Source organism: Erythrolamprus reginae, chromosome 1 (genome assembly GCF_031021105.1).
Source record: "Erythrolamprus reginae isolate rEryReg1 chromosome 1, rEryReg1.hap1, whole genome shotgun sequence".
Classification (NCBI taxonomy): Eukaryota; Metazoa; Chordata; class Lepidosauria; order Squamata; family Dipsadidae; genus Erythrolamprus; species Erythrolamprus reginae.
In genome coordinates this window covers 149,298,338-149,322,640 of record NC_091950.1, presented here as the reverse complement: position 1 = coordinate 149,322,640, position 24,303 = coordinate 149,298,338, and the positions used below count along the sequence as shown (strand labels likewise).

At 40.0% G+C, this 24,303-nt stretch overlaps 2 protein-coding genes across 8 annotated transcripts in view; one reads left to right on the top strand and one right to left on the bottom strand.

Moving 5' to 3' along the window:
- The window catches only part of USP37 (ubiquitin specific peptidase 37), a 52,538-nt gene extending 49,489 nt beyond the window's left edge, over nucleotides 1–3,049 (bottom strand). For 2 of the 4 annotated variants that reach the window (XM_070729348.1, XM_070729365.1), the window contains exon 1: nucleotides 2,752–3,049. The gene's annotated coding sequence lies outside the window, so the exon portion shown is untranslated. Of the gene's footprint in view, nucleotides 1–2,381 lie in introns of all 4 variants that reach the window. The other 2 variants (XM_070729358.1, XM_070729373.1) reach the window with 1 other exon arrangement.
- CNOT9 (CCR4-NOT transcription complex subunit 9) lies at nucleotides 2,763–17,775 on the top strand. 4 transcript variants are annotated; one of them, XM_070729413.1, is made up of 8 exons: nucleotides 2,763–3,203; nucleotides 6,378–6,557; nucleotides 6,961–7,076; nucleotides 7,236–7,345; nucleotides 11,490–11,599; nucleotides 13,397–13,495; nucleotides 14,729–14,820; nucleotides 16,177–17,775. In XM_070729413.1, exons 1-8 carry the CDS (start codon nucleotides 3,180–3,182, stop codon nucleotides 16,343–16,345), a joined length of 900 nt encoding a protein of 299 aa, XP_070585514.1. In that variant the 5' UTR covers nucleotides 2,763–3,179; the 3' UTR covers nucleotides 16,346–17,775. The 4 variants fall into 4 exon arrangements, with proteins under 4 accessions (XP_070585514.1, XP_070585505.1, XP_070585532.1 ...); XM_070729404.1 differs by having other exon boundaries at nucleotides 3,087–3,203; nucleotides 16,171–17,775; XM_070729431.1 differs by lacking the exon at nucleotides 2,763–3,203 and adding an exon at nucleotides 3,245–3,632.
- The last annotated feature ends 6,528 nt before the right edge of the window (nucleotides 17,776–24,303 follow it).

Below are 24,303 nucleotides of genomic sequence, written 5' to 3'. Positions count from 1 at the left end.
CACACTGCTTAGCGACAGCAGTTTCAATAGCCTCAACTTAGGTTAGGACAGCACTGTAAGTAAGCGAGGACCTTATGCTTCTCCTGTCCTGCTATCTTTGCTTCAATTTCCCCAACCCACATATCTCCCACCAGCATCTCTGCCCTTTTGGCTGCTCTACACTCTGCCAATTATCCCTGCAACCCTTCACTGATCTTTGCCACTTCCTTCCTGCTTCTGGTCTGGAATGCAGAGCAGGCAAATGTGGAGTCCTGGGATGTGTATGGTAAGCACAATAGGGTGTTGGGGTTTTGAGTGGCAAGGGAGCTTGCCATACCTAGCCAAACGAAGAGGAAACAAGAGTTCTACATCACAAAGTAAGGCATGAGAGTTGATGGCGACTCCAGTCAAAGATGAAGGCTATATGAAGGTACTGTTTGAGGTGGTAGCAAAACCAGGGAAAACAGGAATGCAGCGTAGTCTGCAGTTTCTGTTGGAAGGCTCCTAGAAAACCAATCTGCAGGCTTCAGCAAGGGTAAAGGAAAGCCCATTACTAGCAGAACTTACTCAGACTCTCAGCTCAGCCCAGTCTGCAAAGCTTTGCAAAGGGCAGCAGCTTCCAGTGCTTTAGAGCATTCTGGTAGACGCTGCTGGTAACTCCTAAGGCTCACTGGACTTACCTTCATTTTTTTAGCACCATTGTAATTTTGGATGGTAACTGAAAGAATTGTCACATGTTGAAGACTACCTGTATAAACCAAATATTGACTGGCAGAATAAAATTTCATCTAAACTAAGATAAAAACGGAGTTCATTCCCTGGGTATTCATTTTCTTCTCAGCAAGCAAGTGTATCTAATGCTTGAAAGGCAGCTTCAAAAGTTTCAAGGCAACCAGCAAATGAACACAAGACACCTACAACCAGGATGTGCATTTTCTATGCTGCCCAATTTTAAAAGTTTTGAAACAGTTTATCATAGACAAGTATTATCTATATGAAGAAGCTTTTCCTTCAGCTCCATTTTCACACCAAAGAAATCAGTCTTATTTGCTTCAATTCTACATGTCATGTTTCTGCTAGAGGTATAATGGCAAAGTCAATATGTCATCAATTACCCTGGCGGTCAACCTGTGAAGCATTTTGTGTATAGGATATGGAGCCTTTGTTGGAGAAAATGAAAGATAAATTAAAGTTTAGATTTCAATCTGGAACAGCAAAATGTCAGATGGGGTAATGAAGAGAGAAAAATAACAGCTCCGGAAGAAGGAAGAGGGGCAGTTCATTTAGTGAATGTTTGAAATATGGCACTGAAAAAAGTGGCTTAGGACCATTTTTCACACTTACAACTGTTGCACCATCCCCATGGTCGTGGGATCAACTTTTGGATGCTTGGCCACCAGTTTACATTTATGACATTTGCAATGTCGTGGGTGGGGTGTGTGTCACATGATCCCCTTGTGTGACCTTCTGAGCAGCAAAGTCAAACTGGGAAGCCAGATTCACTTAGCAATTAAGCAGCGGCAGCAATTTCATTCGCACCCATGGCAAGAAAGGACGTTAAAAACGGGGCAACCAACATCCACTTTAACAACCGCTTACGTTCACGATTGTGGCCGTGAGATGATGACCATCTGTATACCAACGGCTGGGAAAAGGTGCAGCAAGCCCCATTTCATCGCAATTCTCTGGACACCCCCCCCCCCCATTAAGATGCACCCCGCCAGGGAGTGCAAGACAGAACAAGAAGAGGGGCAGACTGGTTAAGATAAGGGCAGAACAAGATATGGCTGTTTTGAACAATGGATAAACATGCATAATTGATGACCCGGATTGTGGGGGCAATATGTGGCTCTGTTAAAAAGTGCTATTGCTAACATGTTTTAAGCCGCCCTGAGTCTAAGGAGAAGAGCGGCATTAAAAAATTGAATTTTAAAAAAATATACATTGGAAGGAAGATGCACATTGGTTTTGTATGTGAGAAAGTGGAGGAAAAAAATTTAAAAACTTTTTTTTGGGGGGGAAACAAGATGTACCCCGCTGCCTTGACAGCAACCTAACTGGTAAGAGTACACAAGCATTTTTTTCGATACACCAGTTGCTGTTGTGTTGCGGGGGCGAGGGGGGGTAGAACGTCTAGACTTCCCAGGTGTAAGAAAACCACACAAGAGGTTGGATTTGGCCCCCGTTGGCGACAGCTACAAGTGAAGGAGGGTTAAGCTGTGGAGACTCCAGCGTGACACGCCAGTCCAGCAGCAGCCCCCTACCCCCACCCTCGACAGTCCCTTGCGGTGTCCCTCTCATCCAATTCACCTTTTGAATTTGCCCCCCCTCCCGCACTTCAGACCCCGGGCTAATTCAATAGGAATGGCGGAGGCGGCACTTTATCCCTCCCCTCCACTTACCTTCTCCAGCCTCTCTTTGTATCAACACCGTCGCCTGTCTTCTTCCGTCCGGGGTGGTGCTTGGTGAGGGGGGGGTCTTTCTCTCTGCCGCCCCCCACTCTCCGTGAACCGCCCCTCCTATTTTTCTACCTCACGGCGCGGGTCCCAGCCCAGCTTTCGCCGGACCCCCGAAAGCGGAGGAAGCGCCTCAGAACCTCCCCCCTCCCTTTTCGTTTTGTGGAGGGGGAAAAAACCCTGGGCAGCTGGCGGGAACCAGATGAGCCGTGCGAACGTCCTTCTGACGCAAAGACGCGCGTGAAGAAGAACAGTGGGGGGGAAAAGAAACAATCGCGGGAGAAATAAAAATGAGGGAGAACCCCCCTCTCCTTACGTCATCACGGCGACGGCCGGCTGCCTTTTCCCGCCGCAAGACCTCCACGCGGATGACGGCAGGAACAACTTTCCCCGAGACTACAGGAGTACTGTAGTACTTTAGTTCGCGGGGCCGAGTGACGACGCTCCCGCGCTCGGCGTTATGCGCACGCGCAGGGGGCAGGAGGAGGACTCGGGCTCCTTTTTTAATTTTTTTAAACCTTCCCTTCCCCACCTTGCGCGGTTTTTGAAAGAGTGGCTTCGAAGCGAGCCACGACGCATGCGTTCCGCTCCCCCCACTTCCCCTCGGCCCAAGCAGAGGTCAGAGGTCACGGCGGTTGGCAGGAGCGGGGCCGAGAGGAAGAGGCGGTGGCTTGAGCTCGGATCCATGATGGCGGCGGCGGCTGAAGTTGAAGCGGCCTCCTGAGCTCCAAAGAAGTCCCGACCATGCACAGTTTGGCCACGGCTGCGGTAAGGCCCGAGCTAGGCCCGAGGAGGTTGTGCCTATTAAAGACAACGAGAGAGGCCTGTTTGTGGAGCGAGGGGAGCCGGTCATTCCTCTCATGGGAGGAGGATGAGCTTAAGGGAGAAGGGGGCTCCGAGTCGCCCGGGGTTTGCTTTTTTTCCCGCCAAATGCCCCGGATAAGAAATGCTCATCGTTTCCTGCGCCCTCAGCTCCCATGATCCAGGAGCTGAACTTGTCTTCGGGAAACGAGAGTTATCTGCGGGATTGCAGCGACCTGGTGATGACTGCGTGCAATTTCCATATGCTACACTGGGCGGGGTTGTGATTGGCGGTACATAACGCTGGCACGTGTGAACGTGGCCTCCAGAGATTAGTGATTTGGAGAAAGCTTTTAAGCGCTGGGCGGGTAGACCCTAGGTAAAGTTCTGGCGATGGTAGGTTTAATTATCTGCAATCATTTAGAATTATCTGCATTCGTGTGCCTTTTAATTTCAGGCATTAAAAGTTTTTCGGGAAGTACTGTTTTGGGAGCCTGATTAGGGTTGCATGAAAATAAGTGGAATGATTTTTTAAAATTCTAAGATGTGTGTGTGTAGATTGTGAATTCTTTTTTTCCCCCCTGTGTATAATATTTTGAGCGTCGTTGCGACATTTTGGCAAAATCACATTTGCATCTTCAGACGGAAGTTATTGGCTTTGTGTTGCTTTGAGTATGGTTTATAAATAAACCATACTCAAAGCAAGCACCAAGCCAATAACTTTAGCCTGAAGTTGGGGAATGTGAGTTCATCAAAACGTCTCAAAGACACTCAAAATAGTACATAGGGAAAAAACCAAGCTCACAGCAATCTACATATATGTGAAAATCTATGAAAACAAATATATATATATGAGGTAATGGCAGTCAGTTGTATTAGGTATTCTACCAGCTACTTCGCAGTAACGTGGAAGTTGAACTAAATAAAAGTATTTGAATAGTTGTGAAAACCAAGATGCCATTTCTCTGTTAAAACCTGCAGTGGTAATTGCTTTTCTTAGATTGAGGATTCTAGATTCCCTTCCATTGAAGGCCTGTAAACTACACTAGTCAAAAAGAGGGCAGTGAAAATATTTACTAACTTCTTGTATCCTGGACATACTGTTTGAAAAAAGAATCACGTTTACTGCACTTGTATCAAGGGTGCAGTGCAGAAATCACAGGCTGCCTGCAAACAATTGAGGAGATTGTTTTTCAATCCTTATATGAAGAGACACCAAAAGAGAATCTGCTCTTTCTAATGGTGCTAAATTGAAGAGGATTGAAGCTGTCCCACAGGATCAAACAGGGCATCAAAGATAGCCAAAATTTGGCAGAAACCCATTAAGTACCAAATTTGAACTCTTATATTTTTTCAACAACTTGAAGGAAAGTGCTGCAAATTGGAAGTCTTCATTGCAGCTGTGTACTTAGTACACCTGCCAAAAATCAACCTGAAAGGCCAAGTAGTTTTGAAACTACAGCAGCCTGAAGATTGCTGTAAATTCATTTTTCAGGATGTTTTTTTCAAAGTTTGAGCCTGAACCATGCAAAAAGTAAGAAGACTAGGTACATGTGGTTTTGCCATAAAGCCTTACAAGGCATGCAGGTTCTCCAAATATCTCCAACATACTACTGAAACTGCCGCGTTTACAGCTTCTAGAAGTTGGTCCAAAATGCCATTTTTGCCGACTCAGCATTTTGCAAACTTTATTTGAGGTCTCTTAGAACTAAAATTTTGCACATCATAGTTTTATATCATAAAGAAACTCTGTGACAAATTTCATCAAAATCTGAGATGGCAAGGTGGGGATGATCTTTAAAATTGGTCCATTTCACACGGGATGACTCAATACTATATTGTAAAACATGGGTGTCATATTGGTGGCCTGTGGGGTGGATGCGCCATGCGCAGGCCATGCCTACCCCCAACTCTGTGAAGGGGGAAAAGTAGCAATGGCGAGTTTGACACCCATGTTATAGAACATGATGTTAGGAAAGGAGATACCCCTGAATGTAATTACAATGTTCCCTCGATTTTCGCGGGTTCGAACTTCGCGAAAAGTCTATACCACGGTTTTTCAAAAATATTAATTAAAAAATACTTCACGGGTTTTTTCCCTATACCACGGTTTTTCCCACCCGATGACATCATATGTCATCGCCAAACTTTCATCTGCCTTTAATAAATATTTTTTTTAATAAACTTTAATAAATAAACATGGTGAGTAATAATCTGAATGGTTGCTAAGGGAATGGAAAATTGCAATTTAGTGGTTTAAAGTGTTAAGGGAAGGCTTGTGATACTGTCCATAGCCAAAAATAGTGTATTTACTTCCGCATCTCTACTTCGCGGAAATTCGACTTGCGGCCGGTCTCAGAACGCATCCCCCGCAAAAAGCGAGGGAACACTGTAACACTTTACTACAACTCTCCCTGACTTTCTATTCTTGTAAATATGTTTGCTTTCTTCATGTCTGTAAGCTGGTTAATACATTGTCTTTTGTTCTACTTTGAAAATTGTCACTTTATTTTTCAGGATCTTGAACCTCTTCAACATGTTTTCTGTACTGGTCACTCATTTTTTATTGCCCTTATTATCACCCATTCTTTCATGAGTCTATATCTTGTTTTCCACAAATACTTTCAAGTATGCTGTCCCAAGGTTTTCACGTTGCTTCTGACATACCATAACATACCATTCCATCTCTCTTTTCTGTCCTGTATTCCTGAGACTGTCAGCTTTTTTTTCTTTCTTCTTTTTAACTGGGAACTCACTATTGAACTTCAAGTCATACTGTGTTCTGACCTATTTCTGATAGTGTGTGCTAGAGTATCCAATCACTAATCAAATTCAGCTTATGACATTTGAGGTTAGAAACAAAATGTTTTAAGGTGTCCACCTTAACACATTCACTTTTGTTCCTTTCCCATCTTGGTTCGTTTGAGCTAATTAAGGGATTTATTGATTGGTGAGCTCCACAGAGTAAGATGCATCTTTGCGTAATGGGATTGTGCTACTAGCCTTTAAAGGGGCGGTGGTCTTCTACTTTCTGAAGAAAGCCACTTAATTTGCTGCTTGCCCTGTTTCAGTTAAAATATTAATTACCTGACCTTGATCACAATTAAAAAAATTCATTAAGTATGTTCTCTTTTTTTAAAGCCGGTGCCAACGGCACTTGCACAGGTTGATCGAGAGAAGATTTACCAGTGGATTAATGAACTATCCAGTCCCGAAACTCGTGAGAATGCACTATTGGAGCTGAGTAAAAAGCGAGAGTCTGTCCCTGATCTTGCCCCAATGTTATGGCACTCATTTGGCACAATTGCAGCTCTGTTACAAGTAGGTTAAATGCAATTTTTAATTGAAATAGCTTATCCACCTATCTTAAAAGCAACTTGTTTTGTGCATACCTAGATGCTCTTAAGTTACTCATACTACAACTTTATACTTCAACTGAGAAATAGAAAACATGATAATATAATGACAGTTGCTTTGAACCAAGTCCCAAAGCTAGTTATAAAGAATTTGCGATATCCCAATCAAAACTATAGTCGTCTCCAAATTCAGAATTCTTGTAATTGCTATATTTTATGTCTTCATCTTTCTTTTAAATGATTTGCTTTGTCTAATCAGTATATGAACATAACAATTCTTTCTATCAATGGTTCATAACTAATTAGTGGGGTATTCGGTAATGCTTCAGCAAGAAATATTTTCACACTAGTGTTTTTCTTTTTCATAGGAAATTGTAAATATCTACCCATCTATAAATCCACCAACTTTGACAGCTCATCAATCTAACAGAGTATGCAATGCTCTGGCACTTTTGCAATGTGTTGCATCACATCCAGAAACCAGGTATACTGTACATGCTTTGCGTATTGACATTGTGGGAATAGTAATCATTAGCTAATAAAAGTATCTTAATGTTTAAATAGTTATGTTAACGTAAGTTATGATAAAAGTTATCTCTTCCTGATTGTTATTTTGTCAAATGCATTTTTCCTTCATGTCTAGGTCAGCTTTCCTTGCTGCACATATCCCTCTCTTCTTGTATCCCTTCTTGCACACTGTCAGCAAGACTCGTCCCTTTGAATATCTGCGACTCACAAGTCTTGGAGTAATTGGTGAGCTGCTTTTTATGCTACCTATAATAAATTGTTGCTTTTGAGAAATGAAGAGTGATCTAGATTCATCAATAAAAAGTATAGAAAAGCATTGTATTAATTCAGGTGAGAATTTTCAGAAATTTGGCTTCAGAATTACAAAACTAGGTGGAATTGTATGACAGATTGTCGGTGTTAGACCTTCCACATGGGCAGTGCATTGTAGAAGTAGCAGTCACCATATATCTGTAGGGCAAACATGTTGAGAAAAGCTATCCTAAAATGGTCTGTGCCACCAGATTTCTGACATTTTGCACATATGTCAGCAAAACTAGGAAGTGAATTTAGGGGATCCAGCTTAAATCCACATGTATGCCCCACTGCTACATTTTTTAGTTATTCTTTCTAAGTCCAGATAATTTATTTTACAAATTAATTAATGTAAAATGGAAGTCCCCAAGATATTAAAGGAACTGATATATGAGGTGCACAAAACAATGGAAACACCTTGAAAAATCATCAAAATATCTTTTAATATAGAAACATAGAAACATAGAAACCTGACGGCAGAAAAAGACCTCATGGTCCATCTAGTCTGCCCTTATACTATTTTCTGTATTTTATCTTAGGATGGATATATGTTTATCCCAGGCATGTTTAAATTCAGTTACTGTGGATTTATCTACCACATCTGCTGGAAGTTTGTTCCAAGGATCTACTACTCTTTCAGTAAAATAATATTTTCTCATGTTGCTTTTGATCTTTCCCCCAACTAACTTCAGATTGTGTCCCCTTGTTCTTGTGTTCACTTTCCTATTAAAAACACTTCCCTCCTGGACCTTATTTAACCCTTTAATATATTTAAATGTTTCGATCATGTCCCCCCTTTTCCTTCTGTCCTCCAGACTATACAGATTGAGTTCATTAAGTCTTTCCTGATACGTTTTATGCTTAAGACCTTCCACCATTCTTGTAGCCCGTCTTTGGACCCGTTCAATTTTGTCAATATCTTTTTGTAGGTGAGGTCTCCAGAACTGAACACAGTATTCCAAATGTGGTCTCACCAGCATTCTATATAGTGGGATCATAATCTCCCTCAATATGGTGTGGTCCACCTTTTGTGGCAAATACAGCCTCAATTCTCCGAGGTATTGATTCATACAAATTGTGAATTGTTTCCAAAGGAATTTCAGTTAAAGCACTCTCCAGTTCTTTTAGAGATAATGGTGGTGGAAATCATCGTCTTACTTGAATCTCTAAAATCAACCATAAATGTTCAATAATATTGAGGTTTGGTGATTGTGGTGGCCAGATGAGATGCTGAACTTCATTAGAATGTTCATCGTGCCATTCTTTAACAATTCTTGCTCTATGGATTGGTGCATTATCATCTTGAAAGTTGGCATCCCCCTCTGGAAACAGTTCTTGAACCATAGGATGAATTTGGTCGGCCAAAATTCCTAAATAGTGATGACTGTTAATTCTTCCATGAAGGGAAATCATTGGCCCGGCGGATTTCCAAGAAATAGCACCCCAGATCATCACTGAACCCCGCCATGTTTGATGGTTGGGAGAAGGCAGTCTGGATGAAATGATTCCTTTGGCTGTCTCCAAACGTAAACACGGCTGGAGGTCGGAAAAAGGGTAAACGATGATTCGTCAGAGAAAATCACATTTTGCCACTGCTCGAGGGACCATTTCTGGTGGTTTCTACACCACTCTAAACGTTTTGAAACATTTGTCTTTGAGAGCAGAGGTTTTCTAATTGCAGCTCTTCCTTGGAATCCAGATTTGTGGAGCTCCCTGCAGTGATTTTAGGAGCTACGGTCTTGCGATCCGCTCTAACAATTCACTTTAGAGTCCGACGGTCTCTCTCAAACAACTTCGACTTTCAACCAGACCTGTGCTTGGCTGAGGCCATTTTCCCTTCTCTTTCAAAAGCAGTCATTACTTTTGAGACATTACCTCTTGAAACACCAAACTTTTGGGCACTTTCTGTTACACTAGCGCCTGCCATTCAAGCACCAACAATTTGGCCTCTTTGAAAGTCTGAGAGTCCTGCCATTTCTAGAAGGTTATAACCAATTTCCTTAAAATTTCTTTTTTTTAAAAAAAGGTAGTTTAAAAAAACATCAAATAACAGATTTTTTTTTAAAAAAACATTAAATTATGTCAAGTTTTGATTGATTTGAACATGTTCAAACATTATGCCAAAAAGTCAAGTGTTTCTGTTTTTTTGTCCACTCTCATAACTTTGCTTTTATTTTTTGTGGTTTAAATGTGCCTATAGGTCCCATTGGCAATTTTGACCAAAAAAAAATCCCCTTTAAAAAGTGATTTGATTCATCTGAAGTTTCCCATAGGATATAAGTTCCCTCTCATTAGTGTGGCTTTCTCCAAAAGCCTCATGATGCAAACACTGTCGAAATCCTGATTGGATTTAAGACAGATATTTTTCAACCAACCCTCAGGAACCAAAGGGAGTTATTTTGGTTATATACTGTACACTATTTCCCCCAAAATAAAATAAGCCCAATCAGAATTTTGAATGCATGGCAATAAGGGCAAGCACTTTAATTCAGGGTTCAAAAAATATATAAGACAGGGTCTTATTATCGAGGAAACACTGTAGTGTCTGGCAACCTATTGTAAGTGGAAGGGATTGCCAGGGGCCCAGATTACAATAGTGGCTGAGGGTGATAAAAAAGCCATAATTTCAGGCATGTGTCATGAGTCCCTTTGTTTAACATCATAATTTCAAAAAGTTGCTCATTAAGCAAGGACCACCTGTACCATCTATTATTATTTTTATGATCAATCTTTAATAAGATAATGAAAGATTTTTGTACCAAATGGAGTTCCATATTGACTCATCAAAATCAAATCACAAGTTCATTTTTATGCTCTGGCTTAAGAAACTAGAGCCTGTAGCAGAGCCAAAGAGAGCAACGCATCTTGGTTGCGGAATGAGACAACTCACTGCTGCTGACTTGCCATGACAAACTCGCCATGGCCAACTAGCCGTGGAACAAATATTTTAACTTTTGTCATTCACATTTCATTCTGTCCCTTCTTTCTTTAATGATTCTATTCTACAATTTCTTCAGTATTGATGTAACTTGTCCCACAGCGAGTTGTCCCTTGGTGAGTTGGCTGTGGTTTGTTGGCTGCAGTGAGTTGACTGTGGCAAGTTGTCATAAACCCTCCTGGTTGCTGCGTATCAGCAGCATCCTTACTGGGAGGTCAGCACTATCCGATGGCTGCCATGCGCCTTGGCCTGTGATCTGCTAGCTGTTCTCAAGGTTGCAGAAGAGAGGCAGGAAGGTTGATGGCCCCTTGAATAGCCTCTTGTATCTGATGTAAGAGTTTTATGTAGTATTTAAAAGGGTCCTTTGATTTGTAAATAATGTGATGTTACAATGTTTCAAATGTTTTTTATAGTCCAGATCAGGCATATCCAACCTGTGACCCTGAACAGCTAGTAATATAGCCTCACAAGGTAATAAAAATATTTAAAAATAAAGGAAGTTTGTTATTTATATAAGTTAACTATATTACATATCTATATGTGGCCCAGTACAATTCATCTTCACTCCATTCACTCCATGCAAGCCAAAAGGTTGGACGATCATGGTCTGGATTGTTAAGTTTGAGTATGCTTAAGAAGAAATTATGACATATATTGTTTGAAACATGGTTTAATTTTCTGGTAATTTTTTTCAATGGACTAGATTCAAAGGAGAAAAAATATTTCATCAGAAATCAAGTGTCTAGTTCTACAAATATTTTCCGTAATCCTCTCCATTCATTTAAAATTTGGTTTATGAAAGAATGAATCGTATCAAGATGCTGTTAGTCATAAACTTCTATATAGTACATTTTAGATTTGTGACAGCAGTCATTTATTTATTACAACCATGGATGATTTTGGTTTGATACATTTAATTTGTATCATAAATCAACAATTCTGATTAAGGTAGACATTGTTTAATTAATTGAAAATTACCAAAGTAACACTTGAGCACATTTAGTTGAAATTAGTGATTCTACCATCTTTCCTTTAATAAGTTATAATTTACCAATTTTCTTTTAGCTATGTTCAGATCAACTTTATTAGATTTTTGTCAAACTCTGAAATGTTATCTGGTCTTTCTCTGTTTTAAAGGGGCTCTTGTGAAAACAGATGAACAAGAAGTTATCAATTTCCTACTAACAACTGAAATTATCCCTTTGTGTTTGCGCATCATGGAGTCTGGCAGTGAGCTTTCCAAAACGGTATTGCTTTCATTGTTAATGAAATTATTCCAGCTTCATGGTTGCTCTTTTTCTTGCCTGAGCATCTTATTTGTAGATATGGCCAAAGTTAGCAAGTTAGTTATTTTGAGAAGAGACTGCATATGTACCTGTTCAAAATTGTCATTAATTGTCTGATAGTGAATTTTTAAAAATAGTACTGGTTTTAATTCTTTGACTGTGTGTTTTTCCATTCAAATTATTGATATTCTAGTGAAAAATAAGTTTAGCAAGCTATTTTTTCCTCAATAAAGTGATTGAAGATGTGCCTTTCAAATTGTCATGATGCCCTGCTTCATTGAAAAAACACTGCTTTGAAAACAAAGCAAAATCATAGATGGCTGTTCCATCTTTCATTTTAAAGTAGTTTTATACTTATTCTTGCTATATGTAAATCTTAAATTATTGTGGTAGCACCACTCTTCCCCCTCTGTTGAGGGAAGGGTGTTCAAAGAATCCATCTATGTTACAATTGAACCAGGAGTGGGTTCTAACTTACCTCGCTGCTGGTTCGCTTCCTCCTGCGCCATGTGGCTTCTCCTCATTGGTACAGTACTAAAAATCCCTCCCCCCACCAAGCCAAAAGCAAGATGGCGCGTGTTCAGTGCCAGAAACTCAGCTTCACATGTGCAGAAGGAACACACACACACACACACAAAAAAAGATGGCAGCATTCATGGTCTGGCACTGACAGAATCGGCTCCATGACATCACCAGTGGTTTGGTATCGGTTCAGACGAACTGGTCCAAACTGGGATGAACCCACCTCTGAATTGAATGCTCAACAGATGGGGAGGAATAAGACACAGCCCTTTGAGCAGTTCCAAGATTCCACAACCAATTATACCTAGATTCAGCTGACCCCAAGCGACAGATAAACTCCCAACTGGCCCCAACATCTCCGGGAGATAGTGCTAAAGACCAGATGACTGCAAAGAAATACAATCCTTTCATTCACACACACACACCACACCACCAAACGTTTCAGAACCTATACTTCCATCCCTCCACCATCAGAACTGATGAAGCTTCTTAGATGAGAAGCAAACATTTTTTTCTTCCTCCTTGATGAAAATCAGACCAGTTTCCTTTTGAAAAAACACCTTTGAGATTACTGGATCCATACTTTGGGTTGTATGTGAAAGAATGGTATAGTTTCTAGAAGCTGCATTACAGTCTCAGTTTAGAGTCCTGAGAGTGGTGGTTCCATGGGTGTTCCTATGATTTGTTCTCATGTTGATACATGAAACTGAAAGTAAGCAGTGAGACAGAGTTTGATGAGGTCCACAATTCTGGATATTTCAGTCTTAGTGTATTTGAAGTATATTTAGTTGGATATGTTGTGTAGTATTGTTGCCATGGATTCATTTGATAGTTCTGGGACTATGGATGTAAAGTCTGCTGTATATATCTGTACATTTGGAATTGTTTACCTCTTACTGACTTATTAATTATATTTATGCACCGTCCAAGTCCTAAACAACTTGGGTTGCTTACAATTAAAAATCCAACATGTAACAAACATGGTCAACATCTTACAGCTTGATGATTGATAGTATTTTAAGGAGAGAGTTGCAATAATATTCTTTTCTCATCTAGTCTTTTTACTGTGTTTTATGTGGATTGGATTCAGTTTTACTGTATGTAATTCTGAATTCACAGATTTAAATATTTAAGTATTTGGTTTTGGTAATTTGATCAAGATACTAAAATTTGCCTTAGTCCTGTGTCATTTTCAACTCAAGCACTTGCTCAGTCATATTCTTTTCTGTCTTTCAGGTTGCTACTTTTATTCTACAAAAGATCCTATTAGATGATACGGGATTGGCATACATCTGTCAGACTTACGAGCGATTTTCTCATGTTGCAATGATACTGGTAGGCTGCTCTGTTTATAAAAACTTAATAGCTCCAGATAGGATCCTGGTTATTATGGTCAAAGCTTTGCATAGGATGGAGCCAGATTTTTTGTAGCATCATTCCCCTTGAGGTTCCACTATGCTGGACAGGGTGGATCGTTCTAGGTCTCTTCGATTGAATGACATCTGCAGGACCTAGGACAGTGATAACTAACCTTTTCCTTGTTGCGTGCTGAAAGGGCGCGTGTGTGTGTGACAACGTGCGTGTGTGCATGCCGGCACCCATAATGCAATGTACCTGTGACACCACCACTCCACATGTGGACATGACTGCCCCCTCCTGTGCTCCTCCCGCCCCTTCTAGAGAGGAAAGCCTCTGGAGCCTGGGGAGAGTGAAAACCAGGCTTCCCGGAAGTCCAGAAATGGGCCCATTTTGGCCTTCTGGAGTTCAGGGGCGGCTGTTTTCATCTTCCCAGAGGCTTGAGGAAAGTCTCCGGAGCCTGGCGATGCAGCCCGCCATCTGCGCATGCTCAGCAGATGCCTGAGAATCAGCTGAGAGGCGTATGCACAGTGGAGCTGAGCTAGACAGTGGCTCACGTGCCTGCAGAGAGGGTTCTGCATGCCACCTGTAGCATGCATGCCATAAGTTCGCCATCATGGACTTAAGAGGTGCACTTTCTCTATAGATGTCTCTGCCCTGTGGAATACCCTCCCCTCTAAGGTCCAGCAGCTCTCCAACTTGAAGGCCTTGAAAATCTAGCTGTTCCCCCAAGAGTCAAGCTTAGGGCCAGGCTAAATCTCTATAAATGTGCATTTTAATATAAAATTGTTTGAGGACACTGGGGGTTATCTTTCATTTTTTATGTGTTCACTTCTGTTTTGGGGGAGTTGTCTTGGGTTACTATGCATACAATGGACTACTTATGTCCTTCAAATAAAATAAAAAAAATTCTATATACATACCGCAGTAGGTGTAACATTTTGCACAGTAATATAAGAAAACAACTTCTTTCACTTACAAGTTATTGAGATGCATTTTGTGTTTGGGGAGGCTGCACTAAGGGAGGCTCGTCAAATCTCATTGTACACCTGTTGTGCATTGACAATAAAGGTTTGAATTGAATTGAAAAGCTGTTTTGTTACCTGAAAAGGCTTTATGTTGAATTGAGCACTTGACGGTAAAAACATTGACGGATGAGTAGGAGGAAGTCAATATATTTGCTCACTATTCTTGTTTTCTGTTTCAACCTAGGGTAAGATGGTCTTGCAACTTTCCAAGGAGCCTTCTGCCAGGCTGCTGAAACATGTGGTCCGTTGCTACCTTCGCCTTTCCGATAATCCAAGGTAGACATCTTAAAAGTTTCTAGGGGTATTTTGGTTAGGTATAGAGAGGTGTTACACTTGGAACTAGTCATAGTTGCAGTTTAAAGTGGTAGGTAGTAATCCAGTTCATGTTCTAACTGCTGGTTCACTTCCTCCCATGCCATGAGGGAACGCTGTGTGGGCCCAGTGGCAAAACCCCCCCCCCCCCAAATAATAATAATAATAATAATAATAATAAAGCTGAAAACAAAATGGCAATGCATGCGCAGTGTCAGAAACTCAACCCAGGGAAAAATTCTCCCTCAAAGAAAAAATCTTTTAAAAAAGATGGCGGCACTCAAGGACTGGCACTGACTGAACTGATTCTATGACATCATCGTGATGTCACCAGCGATTTGCTACCTGTTCAGGTGAACCAGGAGAAGCTCACCTCTGATCAAGTTCCTTTCCATAATGCTGAGCATCTTTCAAGTGAAAACTTCCCTCCAAAATAAGTACTATTACTTGAGAGTCTGGATGTATTCTTAGGCTTCCTCACGGTGATACTACACAGCAGCAATCAAATTGTTTAAACAGGTGAAATGAATGCAGCACTGACTGAACCTGTGATCATAAAATTCCAAGATCAGGAGATGGTTTTTTATGAGCAACAAGAGCCAAAGGAAACTTGCAAAAATTGTTATCTTTTTCTAAATCACCTCCGGAAAACAAGGTTAATGCATGGCTATCTTGTAGGAAGTGCTGTGTTGTCATCTTTTCATTCAAAACTAGTATTTACTGATCCAGGGCTATCAATGGATCTAGCCTTTTACAGAATCCAGGTGCATTTCTACAATTATTTAGTCAAGTAACAGTCATGGTTAACAATTAATATCATCCAGTGGTTCTCAACCTTTCTAATGCTGTGACCCCTTAATACATTTCCTCATGTTGTGGTGACCCCCAACCATAAGTCTAGCGCCAATTCTCCCAACAGAACTTTAAGCTGATTGGTAGGAAGGTCAGAGGGACACCCCTATTGTAAACGCCTGATCGGTCAGATTGTAAAAATATATTCCAAGGCACCAGAATAATTAGTTAGTGTTAGTTCCTAACACCATGGGAAATTTGTCTTTTCCCATGGTCTTAGGCGACCCTTGTGAAATGGTCGTTCGACCCCCAGGTTGAGAACCGCTGATCTAGATGTTAATATACAGCATTCCAGGGAATGTGGGAGGACAGGAGAAGGATGCAGGGCATAGAGGTGCAATGTTATGCCTTGGTCTGTCTTTTTCTTACATGAAGGACAGTAATTGTATACTGAGGTGAGGGGCACGCTCCCCTCTTGTCCCTGTGAGTTTATTTGTTGGCCCCCCTTTTTCTTGTCTCTTGATGTAGGGCACGGGAAGCCCTCAGGCAGTGCCTTCCTGATCAGCTGAAAGACACCACCTTTGCCCAAGTTCTGAAGGACGACACCACTACCAAGCGTTGGCTGGCCCAGCTGGTCAAGAATCTCCAGGAAGGCCAAGTCACCGACCCCAGGGGTATCCCCCTTCCTCCACAGTGACAGCCAAGGAGGTGGCAGAACCCAGGAGGAAACAGCTCAGGTTTACAGAGAGCCAGGAACCAATGACCTCTTCCAAATCCTGTCAGGCATGCGTGGACAGCTCACTAGACTGTCGGTAGTCACTTGGACTGCAGGCCCTTTCTATAGCAACTTCTCACCATGTCTTTGAGGATTATGACACCAGCAAACACAGTCGGGACAGACAAGCCTATATGAAGGTGTGGGCTTCATTGCAATGATCAGTTGAACACTGAGCTGGGCACTGCCTGCCCGGTTCAGTCAAGCCGGCTTGGAAAAGTGTTTCCCGGTTTTCTTGTGGTTCACTGTTTACATGTAAGTTCAATAAATGTTGATCTGGTCATTTGACCCTCTTTAGGAATACCTTTGGAGCTGCATCTAGCTGTAAACAGGGAGGCCTCTTTGTTTCTTCCTGCCTAAAAATGGCATTTTCCTAAGAGTCCCCTGATTTGTTTTTGTTTTTTCGATTCAATAGGGTTGGCCATCGTGACTGGGGTTCTCTTATCTCTTAGGGAGACAGAGGAGACAATAACATATCCTCAGCTTCCTAAAGTATTGTTCCTAGCACATACAAAAGCAATGATTTCCCCCCCTATCATATTCTTTTGGCCATTAAATAGAAGAGTTTTAACTCTGTGACTGCAATTGAAATGGTATCAAATGTTTCATGGACCCACATATTTTAACTCTAGTCTGGAGTCCATAATACCACAAGAGGAATAGTGTTCCTTTAACACTCAGACACTATTGGAAAGAAAAGATTGTAGGGCTGCTATGGTCTTTTGTTACAGTTAACGCCTCTGTTTAATCTAGATTTAATTCCAGGATGAATAAAACAGAGGGACCAAGAGCTACTTCAAGCATTTCAATAAACATTTGCAAGCATTTCAGTCTTATAGACAAGGCTGCAAAGTGCAAGGGCTCTCATGCTCTTTTTCTTTCTTTGCTGTAGGTCTTCACTTTGTGCCCCAGTTTGTAGGTGCCTGCCACAGCTGAGGAAGCCATTAAACAGTCTGCAGAGGCAGCCTTTCCCCTGTTCTAAATGGGAGTAGCAAACAAAAAATAAAATAAAATAAAAGAGGGAATTTAGAGAGAGGGAACCTTCCAGGCTCTTACGTCAGTTGCACAGCACCCACGAGCGGGTGATGTGTACGCCTTTGACCTTAGCTAATGCTGCTGCTTGGGTGGGAACCCATTTTCCTTTTCCACATTCCCATTTTCTTTCCTCCTGCTTCGCCAAATGGCTGGCCAGGCTAAGCCAAGAGTGTAAAGCTTTCTGTCTCCTACATAGGTTGCTTTTGCTCTTACAGCAACTCCCTGTTTTCAAACAGCCTTGATTTTCATCCCTGCCTTGAGTGGACTTTACCAACTGCTTCTGTTTTGTAACTTGAATAAAAAATAAGCCAAATCAATCCTGACCCTCTTTGATTCAAGATAAGGATTGGGAGGAGATGGTTGGGTTAGCAGAAATTTGTAATATGTATATATTAATGTAGCATGTTTACTCTTAATGCCACTCAGGAGCAATACTTTATTTCTCTTCAGATGAGAGAAGCCAGATATTTTGGGGGTGGACGGGTGTGAGTGACACATCCCTCAAAGTTAAGATGAAAGAAATGTTAGTATTTTAGAATAGAGGGCGGGGGGGGGGCCCAGATCTGGGAGGGGGAAGGGATTATAGTTGTAATTAACATAAACCAATGAAATCAAGTTAATGTATTATATTTAGCAGTTCAACAAGGTTTTAGCCAGACATAGTTCAAGAATACGTTTTCATCCATATTGCATAGCAGTTGATACTTTTGACCGTCATGCCAAACTAAGCTATATGACCTGGAACATATTTACATCGAGACCTTGGGTTATGATGACAGTTGGGACTGGGATTGCCACTTCTAAATCATGCGGTTGTTAAAGTATGACAGTCAGATGACTGCATAGCTTAGCAACAGCAGTCTTAGTTGCCAGGATAACCCCCCAAGATCCAGAGTTGTTAAGCAGGAAGATTTGGGAGTCCCAGGTAAGGGAGCTAAGAAAGTGTTCTGTATGCGCAAGCCAGTGGAGGGAGCAGGCAGACTTAGGTGGCTAGGAAACACAGTGGGTAGGCTGGTTAGAGCCATAGGCAAGGTCTGGAGGACCGTCAAGTCTTGCGGGGTGGCACTGGGAAGCATGGGTGGGCTGATGAACACACCGTGGGGCTCCTGGGGGTGTGGGTGTGGAATGAAGCAACTTGTGATCTTCCCTGCTGTCTTCCCCATTGGCTTGGCTTGGGGAAAACTGTCTGTGAAAGTTGCAAATGGTGATCACATCGTCTCACTGCAATCATTTGGTGCTGCAGTAATTTTGAATGGCCTCTGAATGACTGCTCATAGGGGAAGAACTACAGTACCTATATTTTTGAGAGGCACGGATGATGGATTAATAATCCAATTGACTTTTACATCCAAAGCTGTAGGTTCTAATGGCCATAGCTCTATTAAATTCTTTAATAGAGCTAGATTTCGTTTAAATCATTTTTGTCTCTGTTTTCCTCATTTCCACATATGTACTGTAGTTAGTTTATTTGGAATGTCAGATATTTGAAAGGGCCCAATTTTGCACCAAGACTACAACGGGATTCTTCCTTGCCTAGCTTGTAATAGGTTATTTCCTTCCCTCACCCATGTTTTTCCAGGCTAAAATGTCAGAAACCTATTAGGTCCTTGCTGCTATTGGTTTAAACAGGATGAGCTTATTTGGGAATGGAGGCTTTAGAGGGAAAAAAGAGCAATTAACCATATGGCCAGATAGAAAATGGGAGCTCACAGCCACCTGCCTCCCAGCATGCCAAATTAGTGCTTTTTAAAAATTTATTTTGCTCCCAAAAGAGCTCTTGTGGCTAAATGGGTGAGAGCTGGCTGTTGTCTGTGTTTTGCAAGCAGATAAGCAGGGGTGAATGTGTGCATGTGCATTCATTTGTTTCATTCTCCCCCCAGCCACCCCCAATGACTGCCAATACCACTGGAGTTTAGAGAAATTCAAAAGCCTCCAGGAGCTTGTTGGCTTGTGTTGTTTTATATGAACATTGATTTCCAAGTATATTCTGTCCTTGTTATCTTGCTACGAAGAAATTAGAGAATTTTCCTTTTTTTAATTTTAATTTATTTATCTGGAAACCAGCAGCAATCTGCTTTACAAGTAGATCTACTGAGAAAGAAGAATATAATGCACATTTAAAGATTTCACGGGTCCTTTTTTAAAATAGTTTTTTATTAGTTTATAATATAGCATACAAAAAAAATACAAAAGTAAACAGAGAAAAATGAGGGAAAGAAAAAGAGAAAAAAGGCCCAGACTTCTGATTCCCTTTGGTGCAGTAGATTAAGGCATTAACATCAAACCTTAACTTTTATTATTTTACCACAAGACCATAAATAGTTAAAAGCATGAGCTACATTCCCATTATTTCTATTGGAATATTTTTTTCCACCCAAGTATGTTCTTAGCCAAACATTTTTCAATTGATTTTACAACGTTACCTATTTTGCAACTTCGGAGGGAAAAAAAGGGAATATAGCTTCTTATCTTACATTTCCATTGATTCCTATGGCTGGAATATTCAAACAAAACTGAAACACTGAAGTTGGCATTTTTCTCCAATAACAAAATATCAACTTTGATAGGGCTGCTTTGAATTAAAATACAGGTAGTACTCAACTTATGACCACAAATTGAGCTGAAAATTTATGTTGTCAAGGGAGACATTTGTTAAATGAGTTTCCCCCCCATTTTATGACCTTTCTTGACACATTTGTTAAGTGAATCACGTTGGTTAAATCAGTGACATTGTTTTTAAGTGGATCCCCCACTGACTTTGCTTGTCAGAAGATTGCAAAAGAGATCCCATGACTCCTGCAACTGTCATAAAAGTGAGTCAGTTGTCAAGCATCTGAATGTAAATCATGTGATGTGGGACTGTCACTACGGTCCTACGTATGAAAAAGGGTCATAAGTCACTTTTTTCAGTACCTTTGTAAATTCAATCAGTCATTAAACGAACTGTTGTAACTTGAGGACTGTTCTGTACACCCAAAAAACGTCAGCCCATATTCTTGAATTTAATGTTCACAAAGCCAGATTCCTGTCACTTTAATATAGTTATATCTACCATAGAAGTTTATTGGTGTAATAGAACATTATGCTCTGGCCAAAAAATAAGTGATATTTATTTTCTAGTAATTAAGGCAACAGGCTAGAAACCAAGAGACACTGAATTCTAATCCTGCCTTCGGTACCATCCCCCTGGATGACTTTGGGCCAGTCAGTTCCTGCATGCCATAGGAAACAGACAATGGCAAACCATTTCTGAAAACATTGGCAAGAAAGCTGCAGGGACTTGTCCAATTGGTGGTGACGAGTCAACACTAACTTCTAAGGCACACAAAGAAATAATATTTTAAAGCAGTTACCGTAATCATTGATACATTAAAATACAGGGTATTTCAACCCGATTCCAAAGTTCTTACAAATTACAAACATTATCCCTGTCAATATTTGTATCTATTAAAAAGGCAGCGAGTTTATCATCATCCCAAAACATCTTTTATGTTGATAGTAATTTAAGAATTTTACATGCTAGTAATGCCACAAGGGGGAAAGAAAGAGAAATCAAAAGATATATTTAATTGGCTATGTTGCCATTTCGCGTTTTTAGACAATCCAAATTTTTCTTGCAATTACAAAGTTTAAAATATGCCTAAAACAGGGGTCTCCAACTTTGGCAACTTTTAAGACGTGGACTTCATCTCCCAGAATTCCTCAGCCAGCAACGCAAAGTTGGCTGAGGAATTCTGAGAGCTGAAGTTCACAAATCTTAAAGTTGCCAAGGTTGGAGACTCCTAGCCTACAGTATATGAATATTTTTAAACTTTTTTTTTTTTACAAATATGTCCCGCTCTTTTCAGATCCCAGAGTATTCATTTATATGACTCAATAGTGTATTTGTACTTCCATCTTAATAAATGGTGTAAATAAGGTAGAATCTTGACTTAAAGAGGGGGCCAAGCTCCAACATATTTTACATAACTCTCTAATAATGTCCATAATGATTGCGCACTTCTAGGTGGAATTCAAGATGCTAATACTTAGTTGTAAAGTCCTTACACCTTGGTGGGCTTCTCTATTGCTGACCCTTTGGAGCAGAATCTCCCTGAGATTCAGTTGTTATCCATCCTGTCTGCCTTTCAAAAGCCATTATAGGCCCAAATCTTTCCAAGTACTGGGCTTTGGATCAGGAAATGAAGTGATTCTATTGCCTGATTTTTTTCCCCCCTGGCACATTAGTCCTTTTTTTTTGCTTTTTATTGCTTAATGTGTCATTTTGGATTATCCTAATTGATATTTATTGATGAACTGTATGTATACCATTCTGAATCGTGTGTCAAGAGGGCAACTATATAAACCAAAATTTTTAAAGAATTCAAACATCAAGTGGGATCCCAATTTTTACAGATTTCCATAGATATCCTACAGAAAGTAAAGAATTAATTAACTAAAATGAAAATATAGTAAACTGCTATACATTACCTACGGTATGTATTTTGTATAGAACATCCATTATCCAAAATCACCACTGTCAATTCCAGATTTTCTAAAAGGATCTGAAATATAATTTTTTTTAAAAAAAATCTGGTCTCTGTTTTTTCTCCCTTTTATAAAGCTAAATTGTTCCAAATGGATAATAAAAGCTTCTATATTTGTCTACCAAGATAATTGTAAAACTTTAGGACCAACATTTAACAAAAAAAATTGGCAATAGCTCATACATCTTAATCCTTACTAGCCTTCAAAACCATGTTTATACAAACCTCATGGAAGGAAGATGGAAAAATGTATTTGAAAAAGAATAAACCAATAACAAAGGACCAAAAAACATTTTATGTACTATTCAAAAGAATAAACCATAAAGACCCTAGTTTTTTCTTGTTTTCTTAAATTGAAAATCTTACCTTGAAGAAATGTAGCAAGATATATAACTTGGCCATATGTAAACTTGAAATACATTTTAAAAAATAAATTTGAATGTGTGTGTGTGTGAACTTTGATTCTGTATCATCAAGTTATGAAAGAATTATTTAACAAAACAAGTAATATACTTATCCTGTGCATCATTAATAATAGAAATATGTATTGCTTCTTTCAGTATCAAATATTCTCCATTGCTTCTGTGTCCCTTCTGTTTAAAGGGAATTACGTTCCAATTCTGTACTGTATAACAATGTCCACACTTCCTTGAATTTTTTCCTTGAATGTGTGCTACGATATGAGCACAGGAATATGCCTTAAAAGTAGTATTCCAAACAGCTATTGCATTTATGGATTTTTCATTAAAAATACTGATATATATAATCTGGTTTCATCTGTTTTGTGAAAATGTGGGTCGGACCTTTGAGGTAGGCAAGGCCAAAGGCAGGCACGGTGGCGATTCCTGGAATGCTCTGAATTGTTGTAAGAATAAACAGAACTTTAAAAGCCTATTGCTTTCTGCCCCACCTTATACCAAACAAGAGCAAGAATTATTCAGAACTTCCCCCATTTTCCTCTTCTCTGGACTGAATGATCTTTCCTGACAGTCCCCCGTAGAGCGGACATTTGCTCGATCCCTCCCCTCCCTGGAAGCCAAGTCTACATTTCTTCACAGAGGGGAATCTTTTCATAATAATGTATTTAGATACTATCTTGAAAAAATATACATTTTTTTCTTACAATAATTTATATTGTAATTAAAACATGATCAGACAATTTAATAGAACCAGGGACTGATCAACTAAGGAACATACCAAAAAATAACCTATTAAAAATAATAATAAAAACAAGAGATGAGGATTTTCTTTATATTCTTGCTGTGAAGGTTTAAAATGCTGTTTTAATTGAACAACGTAGAAACCTTGAGAATTAAATTTATCTGAACAGCATTTGCTTACTCTCTGTAAACCGCTTGGAGATGGCTGTAAAGCACTGAAGCTGTGTATAAGTCTAAATCCTTATGCTTATTTGGGAGGATGGTGGAGTTATATATGTGTATATAAACCATTCTTAACTTTTGTTTAAAATCTCCATCCTTGATCCACAAGGACTGAAAGTTCCTTCTTAAGATTCTGAATCTTGATTTGGAAAATCCTAAACTCTGTGTGCAGAGTTATTTGTGAACTGTTTTCCTTTCTGAGAAGGGAAATTCTTGTTTGACATTTGTGGAATAGAGGTAGCTTTTAAATAGTGATAGTTTGGTGATAAACTTTTGAAATATTTTTAATTGAGTATGCCGTGGATCTTCTGTCCTAAGATGAATACAGTGTTTTCTCGATTTTCGCGGGGAATGCGTTCCGAGACCACCCGCGAAAGTCAAATTTCCACGAAGTAGAGATGTGGAAGTAAATACACCATTTTTGGCTATGGACAGTATCATAAGCCATCCCTTAACACTTTAAACCCCTAAATTACCATTTCCCATTCCCTTAACAACAATTTACTCACCATTATTACTGATACTCACCATTGAATATGACACTTAGTGATCCTGATATTTATAAACATAATTATTTATTAACAATAATTTTTTTTTTGTTATTGATTTGCAAAAATTATTAGTTTGGCGATGACGTATGACATCATCAGGCGGGGAAAAACGTATATTAAAAAACCCTTGAAGTATTTTTTAATTAATATTTTTTGAAAAACTATTCGCGAAGTTTGAACCCGCGAAAATCGAGGGAACACTGTATATCCCATGCTACTATTGCAGGAACAGACATTGTGAGAAGAGGGCTTGCTTCTCTAAGTCCAGGGAAGTTGCAGCTATGAAAATGTATGCCTTTTAGTAATATTTGCTAGCTGGAAAAGATGCTATCAGACTCCTGATTTATTGGGGAATGGTTGGAATCTCTTTGGATCTTTGGTGCTAT